The 16,775-nt window shown below is 42.3% G+C and overlaps 1 protein-coding gene across 2 annotated transcripts in view; it reads right to left on the bottom strand.

Moving 5' to 3' along the window:
- The window catches only part of DNAH10 (dynein axonemal heavy chain 10), a 166,133-nt gene that overhangs the window by 74,077 nt on the left and 75,281 nt on the right, over positions 1-16,775 (bottom strand). For both annotated transcript variants that reach the window (XM_043442362.1, XM_043442368.1), the window contains 9 exons: positions 15,622-15,810; positions 13,732-13,878; positions 12,593-12,784; positions 10,647-10,765; positions 8,263-8,421; positions 7,674-7,809; positions 6,834-6,956; positions 4,715-4,849; positions 4,199-4,415 (listed from right to left, as the gene is read on the bottom strand). In XM_043442362.1, the coding sequence (XP_043298297.1) occupies positions 4,199-4,415; positions 4,715-4,849; positions 6,834-6,956; positions 7,674-7,809; positions 8,263-8,421; positions 10,647-10,765; positions 12,593-12,784; positions 13,732-13,878; positions 15,622-15,810 (1,417 nt within the window). The remainder of the gene's footprint in view (positions 1-4,198; positions 4,416-4,714; positions 4,850-6,833; positions 6,957-7,673; positions 7,810-8,262; positions 8,422-10,646; positions 10,766-12,592; positions 12,785-13,731; positions 13,879-15,621; positions 15,811-16,775) is intronic.

Below are 16,775 nucleotides of genomic sequence, written 5' to 3'. Positions count from 1 at the left end.
GCATGCAGAATCTTCAGTTGCTGCATGTGAACTCTGAGTTTCAGTACATGGGATCTAGTTCCCTGACCAGGGATTGAACCCAGGTCCCCTGCACTGGAAGCACAGTGTCTTAGCCACCAGGGAAGTCCCAAGACCACAGACTTTTGGTCTCTTTAGTTTCTTTTGCATTTATTTCTGCCCTGATTTTTAAGATTTCTTTCCTTCTGCTAACCCTGGGGTTCTTCATTTCTTCCTTCTCTAGTTGCTTTAGGTGTAGAGTTAGGTTATTTATTTGGTTTTTTTCTTGTTTCTTGATGTAAGCCTGTAATGCTATGAACCTTTCCCTTAGCACTGCTTTTACAGTGTCCCATAGGTTTTGGGTTGTTGTGTTTTCATTTTCATTCATTTCTATACATATTTTGATTTCTTTTTTGATTTCTTCTATGATTTGTTGGTTATTCAGAAGCGTGTTATTTAGCCTCCATATGTTTGAAGTTTTAACAATTTTTTTCCTGTAATTGAGATCTAATCTTACTGCACTGTGGTCAGAAAAGATGACTGGAATGATTTCAATTTTTTTGAATTTTCCAAGACCAGATTTATGGCCCAGGATGTGATCTATTCTGGAGAAGGTTCCGTGTGCACTTGAGAAAAAGGTGAAGTTGATTGTTTTGGGGTGAAATGTCCTATAGATATCAATTAGGTCTAGCTGGTCCATTGTGTCATTTAAGGTTGTGTTTCCTTGTTAATTTTCTGTTTAGTTGATCTATCCATAGTTGTGAGTGGGGTATTAAAAGTCTCCCACTATTATTGTGTTACTATTAATTTCCTCTTTCATACTCGTTAGTGTTTGCCGTACATATTGCGGTGCTCCTATGTTGGGTGCATATATATTTATAATTGTTATATCTTCTTCTTGGATTGATCCTTTGATCATTATGTAGTGTCCTTCTTTGTCTCTTTTCACATCCTTTATTTGAAAGTCTATTTTATCTGATATGAGTATTGCGACTCCTGCTTTCTTTTGGTCTCCGTTTGCATGAAATATTTTTTTCCAGCCCTTCACTTTTAGTCTGTATGTGTCTCTTGTTTTGAGGTGGGTCTCTTGTAGACAGCATATATAGGGGTCTTGTTTTTGTATCCATTCAGCCAATCTTTGTCTTTTGGTTGGGGCATTCAACCCATTTACATTTAGGTAATTATTGATAGGTGTGGTCCCGTTGCCATTTACTTTGTTGTTTTGGGTTCACGTTTATACAACCTTTCTGCATTTCCTGTCTAGAGAAGATCCTTTAGCATTTGTTGAAGAGCTGGTTTGGTGGTGCTGAATTCTCTCAGCTTTTGCTTATCTGTAAAGCTTTTGAGTTCTCCTTCATATCTGAATGAGATCCTTGCTGGATACAGTAATCTAGGTTGTAGGTTATTCTCTTTCATTACTTTCAGTACGTCCTGCCATTCCCTTCTGGCCTGGAGGGTTTCTATTGATAGATCAGCTGTTATCCTTATGGGATTCCCTTTGTGTGTTATTTGTTGTTTCTCCCTTGCTGCTTTTAATATTTGTTCTTTGTGTTTGATCTTTGTTAATTTGATTAATATGTGTCTTGGGGTGTCGCCCTTGGGTTTATCCTGTTTGGGACTCTCTGGGCTTCTTGGACTTGGGTGGCTATTTCCTTCCCCATTTTAGGGAAGTTTTCAGCTATTATCTCCTCGAGTATTTTCTCATGGCCTTTCTTTTTGTCTTCTTCTTCTGGAACTCCTATGATTCGAATGTTGGGGCGTTTCACATTGTCCCAGAGGTCCCTGAGGTTGTCCTCATTTCTTTTGATCCTTTTTTCTTTTTTCCTCTCTGCTTCATTTATTTCCACCATTTTATCTTCTATCTCACTTATCCTATCTTCTGCTTCCGTTAGTCTACTCTTGGTTCCCTCCAAAGTGTTTTTGATCTCATTCATTGCATTATTCATTTTTAATTGACTCTTTTTTATTTCTTCTAGGTCTTTATTAAACATTTCTTGTATCTTTTCAATCTTTGTCTCCAGGCTATTTATCTGTAACTCCATTTTGTTTTCAAGATTTTGGATCATTTTTATTATCATTATTCTAAATTCTTTTTCAGGTAGATTCCCTATCTCCTCCTCTTTTGTTTGACTTGGTGGGCATTTTTCATGTTCCTTTACCTGTTGGGTATTTCTTTGCCTTTTCATCTTGTTTAGATTGCTGTGTCTGGAGTGGGCTTTCTGTATTCTGGAGGTCTGTGGTTCCTTTTTATTGTGGAGGATTTACCCCGTGGGTGGGGTTAGACGATTGGCTTGTCAAGATTTCCTGGTTAGGGAAGCTTGCGTCAGTGTACTGGTGCGTGCAATTTGATTTCTTCTCTTTGGAGAGCAATGGAGTGCCCAGTAATGAGTTTTGAGATGGGTCTATGTGTTAGGTGTGTCCTTGGGCCGCCTGTATGTTGACGTTCACGGCTATGTTCCTGTGTTGCTGGAGAATTTGCTTGGTATGTCTTGCTCTAAAACTTATTGGCTCTTGGGTGGTGGTTGGTTTCAGTGTAGGTATGGAGGCTTTTGGACAGTCACTTATTACTTAAAGTTCCATGTAGTCAGGAGTCTTCTGGTGTTCTCAGGTTTTGGGCTTAAGTCTCCTGCCTCTGGATTTCAGTTTTATTCTTCCTGTAGTCTCAGGACTTCTCCAACTATACAGCACTGATAAGAAAAGACCACAGACTTTTTAAAAAATTAATTTATTTATTTTAATTGGAGGCTAATTACTTTACAGTATTGTGGTGGTTTTTGCCATACATTGACATGAATCATCCACAGGGGTACATGTGTCCCCCATCCCATCCCGCTGGGTTGTCCCAGTGTACCGGCTTTGAGTGCCCTGTTTCATGCATTGAACTTGGACTGGTCATCTATTTCACATATGGTAATATACATGTTTCAGTGCTATTTTTCTCAAATCATCCCACCCTCACCTTCTCCCACAGAGGCCCAAAAGGCTGTTCTTTATATCTGGGTCTCTTTCACTGTCTCGCGTATAGGGTCATCGTTACTATCTTTCTAAATTCCATATGTATGCATTAATATACTGTATTGGTGTTTTTCTTTCTGACTTACTTCAGTCTATATAATAGGCTCCAGTTTCATCCACCTCATTAGAACTGATTCAAATGCATTCTTTTTAATAGCTGGGTAATATTCCACTGTGTATATGTACCACAACTTTCTTATCCATTTGTCTGCTGCTGGACATCTAGGTCGTTTCCATGTCCTGGCTATTGTAAACAATGCTGCAATGAACACTGGGGTACATGTGTATCTTTCAATTTTGGTTTCCTCAGTGTGTATGCCCAGCAAGGACCACAGACTTTTAAAACATCTTTTATTTGCTCAATGACTCTCTAGTAGAAAGACCTATGATCATTTTACTTTGAGCTTTAAAAACAACAGCCCAGGTAATGATTACAGAGTAAAACTTGGGTCTCCCTGCCAAGTCATATTCAAGTGTCATTAAGAGACAGATGAACAAGGATCCTAGTGTTATCTATAGTTCTTGGAGAAGGCAACATTTTCACCATATATGGTTCTTTGAGGATGCACATTTTTTCATGCAAACACTTAAACCTTAATATAATGATTTCCTACAAATGATCTGTGGATCCACATGTGATTATCTGCTTGCAAAGTCTCAGGAATACAGCAGATAAATTAGCTGTGGAATTTTAGAGGGAAAAAAACAGAGAAACTAAAAGGAGAAGAAATTAATACAATGTGAAAATTTTACAAAGCTTAAACAGAGTGAATGAAGCAAGCACCTAAGCTAGGTGGGGAAAGGTTAGATTCATCAAGAAAGGCCACCCAAAGGAGCTAGGCTTTAGGACTTCCCTGCTGGTCCAGTGGCTAAGGCTCTGCACTCCCAATACAAGGGGCCCAGGTTCAATCCCTGGTCAGGAAACTAGATCCCACATGCCACAACTAAGAGTTTCAAGATGTCAATTCAAGATCCCACGTGCTGCAACTAAGATCCAGACTTCTGCTATTGAAGCTTATGTATTTGAACTTCTGAGGGTGCCACTAGGTGCTCTGCACATTTTTCTACAGAAGCAAACAATCTAGGAAACCCATACAGGCATACATATGGAAGAGCAAGGTCATGTCCTCTAAAAACCTAACCAAAAGCATTCTGAGCAAAAAAACAGGTTACGTTTGGTTCCTACCTGGCAGTTCCCCAGGACTGGCCCATATCCCTTCTGTATCAGCAGTAGGCAAAGAAGCAATGCGCTTAATACATTCATCAAATTTAGCCCTTCCATCCTCGAGGAGGCAAGAGCCCAGAGAACAGTACAGAGCCTCTAGGAAGTAGCACTCCAGAAGATCAGGCTCCTCGATTTCTCCCTCTAGTAACGAATCCAGCATCTTGGCTAACTGGGTTACCTGGTTCACAGGAAAATAACTGGGTCAGCCCATATATTCCACACAACCCCCTGAGAGTCAGTTCTGGTCACAAATCCTGGGACCCCAGATCTCAGAACGATGGGAATTATATGGCCCACCATACTGGTTTGGGCAGATGGAGCCCAGTATCTTGTCTTGCCCATGGTCACGAAAGGAAGTATTGAGTCTCCCTTGTCAGTAACCGGCAAGGTTAGATCTTACCCATCTGATGTCTTTGCTTTCCTTTTGAAAGCTCTTTAGGGAAGAATTTCTTTTTGCTAACAAAGATAGTTTCTTACCATATTTAGGTCTGTCTGTGGAACTATCGTCTTCAGCTTCTCTCCTTGTCTTCCATCCACTATTCCTTCCACTATCACATCAATGAGGTACGGTACGTATTTATCAAACAGACTCTCTAAATAACCTTGCTCCATCTATAAAAGAGCAGAATTTCAAAGCATTCTCAAGGGTTCCTTTATTTAATTTTCAGTCTGCTTCTTCTATCACAGATTCTTTTATTATTATTGTTGTTATTTTGACTGTGCCATGCTGCTTGCAGGATCTTAGTTCACTGACCAAGGAGCCAACCTGGGCCCTCAGCAGGGAAAGTGCTGGGTCCTAACCACTGGACTGCTGGGGAACTTCCAAGGGTTCCTTTATTCAAACAGAAGCTCATGGGAAGCTGTGCTTGTAAAAAGAGGGGATGAGAAACATTTTCTGATGAATGAGAAATTGAGCAGGTGAGTAAACTCTGATAACTCACCTATATATTTGTAGAAAAATTTGTCCTTCATAATATGCTTCTGTTTTATCACAAAACCTTTCATTTCACTGCCACAGAATCTATCCCACCACCTGGGAGGGAGGTGCTATAAAAGGTCCCACCTGACAGGCAAAGAGCTGATTATCTAAGAATTTAAGTGACATGGCCACAGCCATTGAACAAAGAGTATAAAGCAATGGAAGGTCTCTCTCCCTATAGAGACACTGATGATCCCAAGGGCTTGTATGGGCGTCATCTCCCATACGACATGCATCAATGCTAAGTCTCTTCAGTCATGTCTGACTCTTTGCAACCTGATGGACTGGAGCCCACTAACTCCTTTGTCCATGGGATTCTCCAGGCAAGAATACTGGAGTGGGTCACCATGCCCTCCTCCAGGGGATCTTCCTGACCCAGGGATCTTGCGTGTCTCCGGCCTTGGCAGGTGGGTTCTTTACCACTAGTGCCACCTAGGAAGCCCCTCCCATATGACAGTATGCCTCAAATGGTCCTAACATGTTCCCCTTGCTCCTCTCTTCTCCGGGGTAATTGCGTCATAGTTTCCAATTTTCCATCAGCCTAGTGGCCCTTCTAGAGCTGCATCCTGTATGGTCATGATGTCCTGGGTGTGATCAAGCCACAGCCTTCACATGACTGTCACGTTTCCCTCTGAATCTTTCAATGAAGTCTACCATTAAGGCAATACATGGCACTTCCCTGGTGGTCCAGTGGTTAAGAATCTGCCTGCCAGTGCAGGGGATGCAGGTTCAATCCCTGGTTGGGGAACTAAGATCCCACATGCCTCAGGGCAACTAAGCCGGTGCACTACAACTCCTGAGCCTGTTCTCTAGAGCCCACGAGTTGCAACTATGAAAACCATGTGCCCTAGAGCCCATGATCCACACAAGAGAAGCCACCACAATGAGAAACCCTTGCACTGCAACTAGAGAGTAGCCCTCACTCACTGCAACTAGAGAAAGCCCATGAGCAGCAATGAAGACCCAATGGAGCCAAAAAATAAAAAAGACAGTACACATTTCTGAGCAGGTTTATGACCTATCACAGTGTTTGAGATCAACTGAAACCATTGAGTCTCAATTCTGTGACAAACTAGGTCCTTCACACACTGTGTTCATCCAACTGAGCAAGACAGGAGGAGCCCGACACCTCCTAGAGACAAGTCTCTCAACCACTGGACTTGGCTGGGTGAGGGGTTGCCAACTACAGTCCATAAGCCAAATCTGGCCTGCCACCTGTTTTGTAAATAAAGTTTTATTGGTACATAGCAATGCCCATTCATGTACTATGGCTGCTTTCATACCATAATGGTGGGGTTGAGTAGTTGCAAAAGAAACCATATGGCCCCCAAAGCCTAAAATATTTACTCTCTTTCACAGAAAAAATTTGTCACCCCCTGGTCTAGACTATCAAAATCACTATCTATCCCACCTGCCATGAATTTTCTGGAAATCTCATAAGGGTGTCTTCCATGCTGTCACCCAACTTACTGATAACATTTAGTGCTCAAGATCACGGGCAGGTCAAGGTCAAGGTCAAGATCATGGCCTTCAGTGACAAACATCCCTCTGAGTTATGTTTATCCAATTAGCCACCAATACTAATGATTGTTAGTTCATTTTGGAAATAATTTTCACCTTGTTTTGTATTTGATTAACCCATTTTTTCCAGTATGGTTTATATTTCAAGTTTTTAGGATCCACATAAACCATTCCACATCGAGACACAGTCGCAGGGGAGGCATACTGTAAATCCCCAACCTGGAGAAATGAACAAAATCAGTGTTATCTATAGCAGTCCCAGTCCCTGGGAGTATATCTGGACAAAACTAAAATTCAAAAAGATACATGCACCCCAATGTTCATTGCAACAGTATTTACAATGGCCAAGACATGGAAACAATGCAAATTTCCATCAACAGGTGAATAGATAAAGAAGATGTGGTACATACATACAATAGAATATGACTCAGCCAAAAAAAAGAATGAAATAATGCCATTTGCAGCAACATGGATGGCCCTAAAGATTATCATACTAAAAGAAATAGGTCGGAAAGAGAAAGACAAATACCATATGATATCAGTTATATGTGGAATCTAAAATATGACACAAGTGAATTTATTTACGAAACAGAAACAGACTTACAGAGAGAATAGACTTGTGGGTGCCAAGGAGGAGGGGGTAGGGAGAAGGAAGGACTGAGAGTTGGGGACTAGCAGATGCCAACTATTATATACAGAATGCATAAACAAGGTCCCACCGTATAGTGTGGGGAACGATATTCAAACCATAATGCAAGATAATATGAAAAAGAATGCATATAAATGTACGATTGAATCACTCTGCTATACAGCAGAAATCAATACAACACTGCAAATCAACTATACTTCAATAAAATAAATTTTTAAAAAATAAGTACTTTAAATTGTAATTAAAAGAAAGACTTCTGTTTGAAATTATTTGTCATCACTACTTGCCTCAAAGAGCAGGGCACAGTGTGCTTGAAGCCGAATACGCTCGCCATTGGCCAGCGTCAACAGCTTGTTGTCGTCCATCACAGAATTCATGTTCTCCACCCACAGAGCATCCACATCACCATCGAATAAAATATACCTGTGGCAACCGGAAAAAAGTCAGCCATGGCACCTGGAAGACTTCCCATTACGCAACTTGGTGTAACCTCCCCATTCATGTTGAACATCTTTTCCCAGAGTTTTCTAACCAGAATGTGAGACAGAGCACCCTACTTGGTCCAGAGATTTGACCTAATAAAATAACCATGATGTCCCAAGCTCAAATCCCTGGCCTTGAGGCAAGCGCTTGCCTCCCCTTCCCTGGACCTCAGCTTCCTCATGGTAAGCTGGGGACCAACACAGTCAAGGAGAAGAAATTAGATAAGACAGAAACAGTGCTGAGTGGTACCTAGAGCTTCACGAGCAGAGCCTCCTGAGTCTACCTGCCTCCAATCACAAAACTACAATACTACACATCACTTGTTTACTTGTAAGTTTTGGCTAATTCATTACAAATCCACCCAGGCTCTCCCCTCCTTACACAGATACTCACTTTCGCTCCTTCTTATCCGTGGGCTTGTTGATCTCCCGGAAGATGTTGGACAGCACCCCATCTGTCCAGTCTCGGGTGGTGGGATCCAGGATGCCATACAGCTCTATGACACTCATAGCCTTGGGGTTCAGGATATACAGCTTTGTCACCAGCCCAAGCCTACATAGAAGGAAAAGCCTCAGCCAGGACTCAGGCAGACTCAGCGCGTTAGAACAACACAGGCCACTCATGTAGGGGGTTAGATTTGGGATCCGATCCAAAATTTAACATGCAAACCATCCCAACCATCCCCTGCACTGGGCTTCCCATTCTCTGTTAATGGTTTTTACTAAAGTCAAGGGAGGGCTTCCCTGGAGGCTCAGATGGTAAAGAATCTGCCCGTGAATGCAGGAGATCTGAGTTCAGTCCCTGGATGGGGAAGATCCCCTGGGGAAGGGAATGGCAACCCACTCCAGTATTCTTGCCTGGAAAATTCCAAGGACAGGGGAGCCTGGTGGACTACAGTCCAGGGGATCGAAAAGAGTCAGACACGACTGAGCGACTAACAAAGGGAAGGGAACCACCTTTCACCAGACATGTGGCCCCAATATAAGCAAGGTCTGAACTGATAACACGGCTTTGATTTTGGGGGGCAACAGATGCTAACCTTCATGTATATTTCATCTCTGTGTATTTACATATTCGTGCATATGGCATATTTATGTAAATATTTCACAACTAGTGTATAAGAGGTAACAGTCATCAGGGTAACATAAAACCTTTGAACTCACGATGTGCAATCCCTTGTGTTAATAGAATGACATCCACTCAGCGTTGTTATTGTTTAGATATTTATTTATTTATTTGGCTGTGCCAGGTCTTAGTTGCAGCACACGGGTTCTTTTAGTTGAGGCATGGAGGATCTAGTTCCCTGGCCAGGGATCAAACCTGGGTCCCCTGCATTGGTAGCTTGGAGTCTTAGCCTTTGAAACACCAGGGAAGACCCTGTGTTGCTTTTTTTATAAATCACTTAGATTTACATGTAGGGGTATATAGGGGTATTTCCCACTACAATGCCTGTAAACTCCCATGGTGCTGGGGGATTAATTCATCCACAGAAAACTAAAGTTCACATGAACCATAGTTCATAATTAACAAAGTAAGTAAACAAAAATAATAGTGGCATACTGATACTCACATCTATATATAATAGTTTCATAAATGATCTAATAATGAATTAATTAAAGAATAAATACAGGATGGCTATGGAATAAAATCCTTACAATCAGTAAGCCACGGTCCAATGGTTTTCTCATGAAAAATATAAGAAGGAACATGAAGAAATGACACAGCCATTTTATAAACTTTTATAAACTATAAAAGATTTTATAGACTATCTAGAATGGTAAAGTCACAACAATTATAATGCTTGTTTTAGATTTTTGCTGGAATATCAGCATGTATTGAAATCTTTCTGCAATGTAGTGATTGCATGAATGCTAAGTCACTTTGGTCGTGTCCGACTCTTTGCGACCCTATGGACTATAGCCCACCAGGCTCCTCTGTCCATGGGATTCTCCAGGCAAGAATACTGGAGTGAGCTGCTACGTCCTTCTCTAGGGGATCTTTCTGACCCAGGGAACAAACCCAAGTCTCTTTTGTCTCCTACATTGACAGATGGGTTCTGTACCACTAGCACCCACCTGGGAAGTGATTGCTTAGGAGAAAAGTGAGAATCAGAAAACTCATTTTCAGTATAAGGGTATTGATTGATTCACCACAGGTCTTTGTGACATTCTATATTAGGAGTGTGAGGTCACTTTTTCCTTCAAGAGACACAGTTCTTGCAAGGCTGGCGATGACAAGGCATTTAGGGAGGTGACTTTCTTTTTGGCCACTCTGATACCATAATAGTGTCGCAGAATGGTGTGGGTCCTGACTGATTTTAAAGGAATCTGAACATCAAGAAAATACAACCTAAGTTAATTTTCAAAACATCCTTATAAGATAGCTGGTAAAATACTCATTTCATAAATAAACCTATTTACAGCCTGATGGACAAAAGGCTCACTGTTTTGCCTTCTAAAATATATCAACTAAATCAGCAATGGAACAAGTTAAGATGCTCTGGTTTTCAGACATCACTGGTAGTCCCGAGGTTAGGACTACACGTTTCCACTGCAGGGGGCATGGGTTTCATCTCTAGTCAGGGAACTAAGATCCCACAAGCCCTGAGGACTCCCCCCCCCCAAAAAAAAAGATGCTCTGGGCTTAAAGGGGGCTATTTGGGACCAATGTAATCTCCCAGGAAATCAGAGAACAAAGAGGGACTAAGTAATATACCACCGATCTCACCATGAAATCACCCTGGCAACCAAACCCCCCCCACAGACACCATTACTCACTTGGTCTGGGCCTGACACAGAGCGTTAATGACCACAGACTTGCCCCCTCCTGTGGGCCCCACCACCATTGTCGTGTGGCGAGTCAACATGGTCTCGTACATCTGAACCACCTTATCCACCTGGGGGACAAACATTGGCAGCTGGGTTAAAACATACCTTCTGGTTAAAAACAGGTTTATTGAGCTAGAATTTGCATACTGTACAATTCACCCATTTAAAGTGGTTTCAACAATGTAATGGCTTTAATATGTTTGAAAGTTTGTGAAACTATTATGACATTCAATTTTAGAACATTTTCATCACCCTCCCAATAAAACCCCTGTGCTCATTAGTCATGTCTACCAAGCCCATTGCCCCCAGCTCCAAGTGCACACTTTCTGTCTCTATGGATTTGCCCATTCTCAACATATAAATGGAATGATAGAAATGGAATCGTGCAGTATGTAGTCTTGGGTGTCTGGCTTCTTTCCCTTAGTATCATGCTATACACTACCATCTTATATACACAAGCACTGTGTCAGTGCTTCATTCTTTTTTATGGCCAAATAATATTCCATTATATGGATGGATGACATTATGTTTATCTCTTCATCTGTTGTATTATTTCCACTTGTTGGCTATTACGAATAACACTGTTACGAACATTTGTGGACAAGTTTTCATGTGGATAAATATGCTCTCATTTCTCTTGGGTTTATACCTAAGAATAAAATTGCTGTATCATATGGTAACTCTGGGCTTCCCAGGTGGCACTAGTGGTAAAGAACTTTCCTGCCAATGTAGGAGATGTCAAAGACCTGGGTTCGATCCCTGGGTTGGGAAGATCCCCTGGAGGAGGGTATGACAACCCACTCCAGTATTCTTGCCTGGAGAATCCCACAGACAGAGCAGCCCGGAGGACTACAGTTCATAGGGTTGCAAAGAGTCAGACATGGACGGAAGAGACTTAGCATGCATGCACGCAAGGTAACTTTTTCACAGAAAGTTTCACTTTTTGAGGAACCATCAGACTTTTCTGAAGTGGCTACACCATTTTACATTCCCAACCAAAAAACACATCTCTTTGAACAACTCCCTGTAGAGGAAACCATCAAGGCCAGGAGAATTGCAAAGGGCTCTCTCATCTATGGTTGGTACCCACTGCCCCTGCCTGAGGCTTCTGGGCAGCCTGACACCCCAAGGTGGCCCATCCAGATGCAGACACTCCGAGCCTGCAGCTTGGGGAGTTGACACATTCAGCAGAACACTTGGGCAATAATTTATGGCCTACAGACAACATATACAACTTCACAGGTTTCAGGTGATCAAAATTCTATTTGTAATATCTAATTTAATTTTTTTGTAAGTATGACTCTGGGGGGAAAAAAGGGAGGGTAGGAAGAAAACCTTAGATGATTGAACCCCCCAAAAAAATACTTATCTAATCACATTACACCAGTTGGAAGGTGATATATACATACAATGGAATATTACTAGGCCTTAAAAAGGAAGGGAATTCTGACACATGCTACAACATGGATGAACCTTGAGAACATGATGCTGAGTGAAATCAGCCAAACACAAAAGGACAAATACTGTATGATTCCACTCATATAAGATCCCCAGAGGAGTCAAATAGAGTGGAGGTTACCAGGGGCTGAGGGAGGGAAATAAGGAGTTATCATTTAATGGGAACAGAGTTTCTCTTTTGCAAAATGCCAAAGTTCTGGAGATCTATTTTACAACAACATGAATATACCTAACATCACTAAAAATGGATAAGATGTAAGATAAGATGGTAAATCTTATGTTGTATGTACTTTATCACAATAAAAAATGGGGGTAAAGGTGGGGAATGGTTAAGACAGGAAATTTTATGTGCATTTTACAATTTTTTTTCAATGAAAAAAAAAAATGGAAAGGACCCAGGGAAAGTCAGTGAACTCTCATCTTCAGCACCGCTTTACCTGGACAGGTAAGATGACGTAGCCATTTTCCTGAAGCACCTGTTCCACGGCATCATTGAAATCAGGGTAGCGAACCCGAGGGCAATCTAGTCCAGGGAACAGATCAGAGATCAAACCAAGGAAGAGAGGCACATCTTCAAACACGAATTTGGGCAGGTTCATGTCTCGAAGGGCCCTCATCAACACCACATCCTGCATGGAATGAAACACATGTCTTCAGAGATGTTTCCAGAAGACCCCAAGGCTAGTCTAGAAATAGTCTTATGAAATAGACAATGAAATCTTATACGAAATATAAAACAGAGCACTGCAGGTAGTTTCTGGAGGAACACATGAGTCTGTTGCCCACAGAGTAGCATCCATTGAGCTCTGTTTTGGAGGAAGCCCCATGTGAAAGAAACATGACTGTTCCTCTGGCTTTTATTGCAAAGAAGAAAAAAAAAACTCATGTTCATGCTTTCTTGAGAATTTTGTTCATCCCCACCCTTCCATCTCACCACCCTGCAATTGTAGATGGATTATTATCATTGGCGTGTTACAAACTTTGGTGCTGTGAAGACACTAAACTTGACAATAATAAGTCAAATTAGAAGAGAACAATATAATGAAGGAGAGACCAAATGAAGGCCAGACAGGTAAATGAAGTGACAGCTAAGCATGAAGCTTTTTCTTGGGCTTCCCTGGTAGCTCAGTGGTAAAGAATCCACCTGCCAATGCAGGAGATACGGGTTCAATTCCTGGTCCAGGATCCCACCTGACATGGAGCAATTAGATCTATCTGCCACAACTACTGGGCCTGTGCTCCAGAGCCTGGGAGCCGCAACTACTGAAGCCTGCAAGCCCTAGGGCGCGTGCTCCACAAGAAAAGAAGCCACTGCAATAAGAATCCCAACACCGCAACTAGAGAGCAGCCCCCACTTGCTGTAACTAGAGAAAAAGCCTGTACAGCAATGAAGCCCAGCACAGCCAAAACTAAAGTTTGAAAAAAAGAAAAGAAAGACTTAAACAAATAAAACTATATAAAAAAAGGAAAGCTTTTTCTTGATTGACCTGTGCTCCCTGGCACTTCCATCCCAGCATTCGTTCAATACTCGTGAACCAAATAAAAACCCAGAGAACTTAATGCACGTGGCCCCTACCTCCCGAAGCTCAGAAGAACCTCTCTTCAGCTCACCAGCCATCACCAATACCGATTTCAGGGCTCTGAGTCCAAAATCATAATGATGTTGCTTGGAGAGCTGCTCCCGGGCCAGCTTATACAGGACAGTCATCTTTTTGGCCAGAGTCTTTTGTGATAAAAGATATTGAAAAAATACATGAAGGAAATGTCCTGAAAACACTGGAACATCATGACAGAAAGAAAAGTGACATAAAGATGTTCGGATGAAGCTGCTCTACAAACAGATACAAGCAAGATGCTCTTGCCTGTAACAAACACCAGGATGGGACCTTCATTTTTCACAATGACTAACTAGGACGTAGTTGAAAAGTACACCAGCCTTAGCAAAGTTGGATGACAGTCCTTGAATGCCAAGGAAAATCTTAACCGCCTTGAAGAACAGAATTCATTTAGTGTTTTAAATCATGGCGATTACACTCAGAAACTGGCTTCCTTTGAACTAAATGTGTTATTAAAGTTTTCTTGTAATCATTTTTGAGGATGAGTCATTCACCTGGTCTACATCAAGGATTCAAAACCTGCTTGTCCCTAAGGATGGCATGGGGAGTTTGCACATGAAAACCGAGAACCAGAGATCTCTCCTCTCTGGCTCAAAACCTAGACAAGAGGATTGTCAATAAGAGCCTTCACCAAAAAATTGCAGAGAAGCAACCTAACAATCTTTTATTTTAAAAAATATTTGCTATTTTGCACCTTTTCCAAAACCTTCTGTGGAAATGTATGTGTACAATCTTTTTATATACATTTTAAGACATGATAAAGGCATTAACCCTATATATTTTTGTTTTTGTTAAGAAAAGTTTTTTTTTTTTTTGCTCATAAGCTTACTTTATTTTTTGAACTTTTAATTTTTATATTGGAGTATAGCCAACTAACAACGTTGTGACAGTTTCAGGTGGAAGGCAAAGGGACTCAGATACACATACACATGTCTCCATTCCCCCCCAAACTCCCCTCCCATCCAGGCTGCCACTTCACATTAGGCAGAGTTCCCTGTGCTATACAGTGGGTCCTTGTTGGTTATCCATTTTAAATATAACAATATATTTTTAAGTCACATAGGGCATGAGGCTTAGTGAAAAGAGCCCACCTCAAAGGGTTACACGCTGTATAATTTCATGCATAGAACATTCTAGAAGTGATGCGATTGTAGTGATAGAGAATGACGGGCAGTCGTGAGTTAGAGTTGGGGGCAGGGTGCCACCATTAGGGGGCGACATAGGGAGTTTCTCTGTGATAATGGGACAGTTCTGTGTCCAGATTGCGACTCCAGTTGTTCTGTGCATAGGATTAAATGTCACAGAACTAGACACACACACTAGAGAGAGAGAGAGAAGGTGAAACCTGGTGAAATCCAAATAAAGCCGATATGTGAGTTAATAGCACTGTGTCCACTTAAGTTTCCCAGATGTGAGGGTATCACTGCAGGAAGCTGGATGAGGGGTCCCTGAAACTCTCTGGACTCCTGCTCCCACCTCTTGTGAGTCCAATGGTTCCCAAAACGAAAGTTGTCATTTTAAAAAGGGAGAGAGAGGACTTCCTCAGTGGTCCAGTGGCTGACTCCACACTCCCAACGCAGGGGGCCCGGGTTCAATCCCTGACCAGGGAACTGGAATCCCATATGCCACAACTAAAACCCAGTGCAGCCTAACAAATAAAATGAATATAAAAAATTAATTGTTCCCAAAGCATCCATCATTCATTGTTTAATCAATAAATAAAAAGGGAGGGAGAGAGACCAAGCAACACCATTTGAAGAGTCACACAGAATGAAAATGGCCCAGGCCCCAGTCTGAGCGCAGACTCAGGGGGGGTTCAGGGCCACAGGGCACTGTGGAGGGGGCCTCACCTTGGCCCAGAGGAAGCCCTCGGAGAACAGCATGATCTCGCAGATCTGCTGCAGGTCCGGCACGATCACCACCACCGGCCGGAAGAGCGCCTTCACCGACTCGGGCAGCTCCGTGCGGCCCGCATAGCCAGGGTTCATGGTGATGAAGATGCCCATTCTGGAGTCCAGGGAGATCTCCTGCCCTTCAAACTAGTGGACAAGAGCAAAGGAAGGAAGGGTTATGCTGCCGGCCAGCCTGCCAGGGGAAAGGAGGCCTGGGGAGCCACGTGGCTACTCGTTTTCGTGGATAAAAAGCAAACATCATCATCTGTGTCTTGCCCCTTCCCAGTGATAAATGCAGAGTCCTCATGCTCATGACCTCAATGTTCTGGGGGGCAAGCCTCAGTCGACCCCCAAACTCTGATCTGAATCCAGGTCTGTTGACTTAAGAAGTAGTTGATGTTGGAAAAGTGTGCAGCCTGGGGTTGATTTGAGGCGCTGCATGACCTCCAATTGGTCACTTACTCCCTCTGAGTCTCCATCTCCTTCTCTGCAAGGTTGTAGTGATTAAATGAGACAGCATAGTCTAGAGCACCCAGCCCATCACTTCGCACAATGTAGATTTTCATTCATGTTTTCACTTCTCTTCCTATTCCCACCTTTATCCCCATCTGGCTGCCTGGGTGCCACCCAGACCTTTCCCACCAGAATCCCACCTCAGCAACCTTTGAGAAACCAGACTTGGAACTTCCCTGGTGGTCCAGTGGCTAAGACTTTGAGCTCCCAATGGAGGGAGCCTGGGGTTCAACCCCTGGTCAGGGAACTAGATCCAGCAAGCTACAACTAAGAGTTCATATGCCACAACTAAAGATCCTGCGTGCCACAACTAAGACCTGGCATGGCCAAATAAATAAATAAATGTGTGTGTGTGTATATATATATATATATATATTTTTTTTTTTTTTAAGAAACCAGCCTTTGTCCTCCAGGTGCTCCAAGGACTGACAAGGTACAGAAATCTCTATATTTTGAATCTCTTTAGCCTCAGTGAATTTCAACTGTCTCAACTTTCCTCTCTACTAAGATTTTACTGTTTTGTTTCTTTTAATGACCCATTAGACAGACAGAAAGCAGAATTCTTATTTTTATGAGGCCCAGGCTGCCTCTGACAGGAT

This window comes from Cervus canadensis, chromosome 1, assembly GCF_019320065.1.
Source record: "Cervus canadensis isolate Bull #8, Minnesota chromosome 1, ASM1932006v1, whole genome shotgun sequence".
NCBI classification, from domain to species: Eukaryota; Metazoa; Chordata; class Mammalia; order Artiodactyla; family Cervidae; genus Cervus; species Cervus canadensis.
This window is presented reverse-complemented; position numbering and strand designations above follow the sequence as displayed.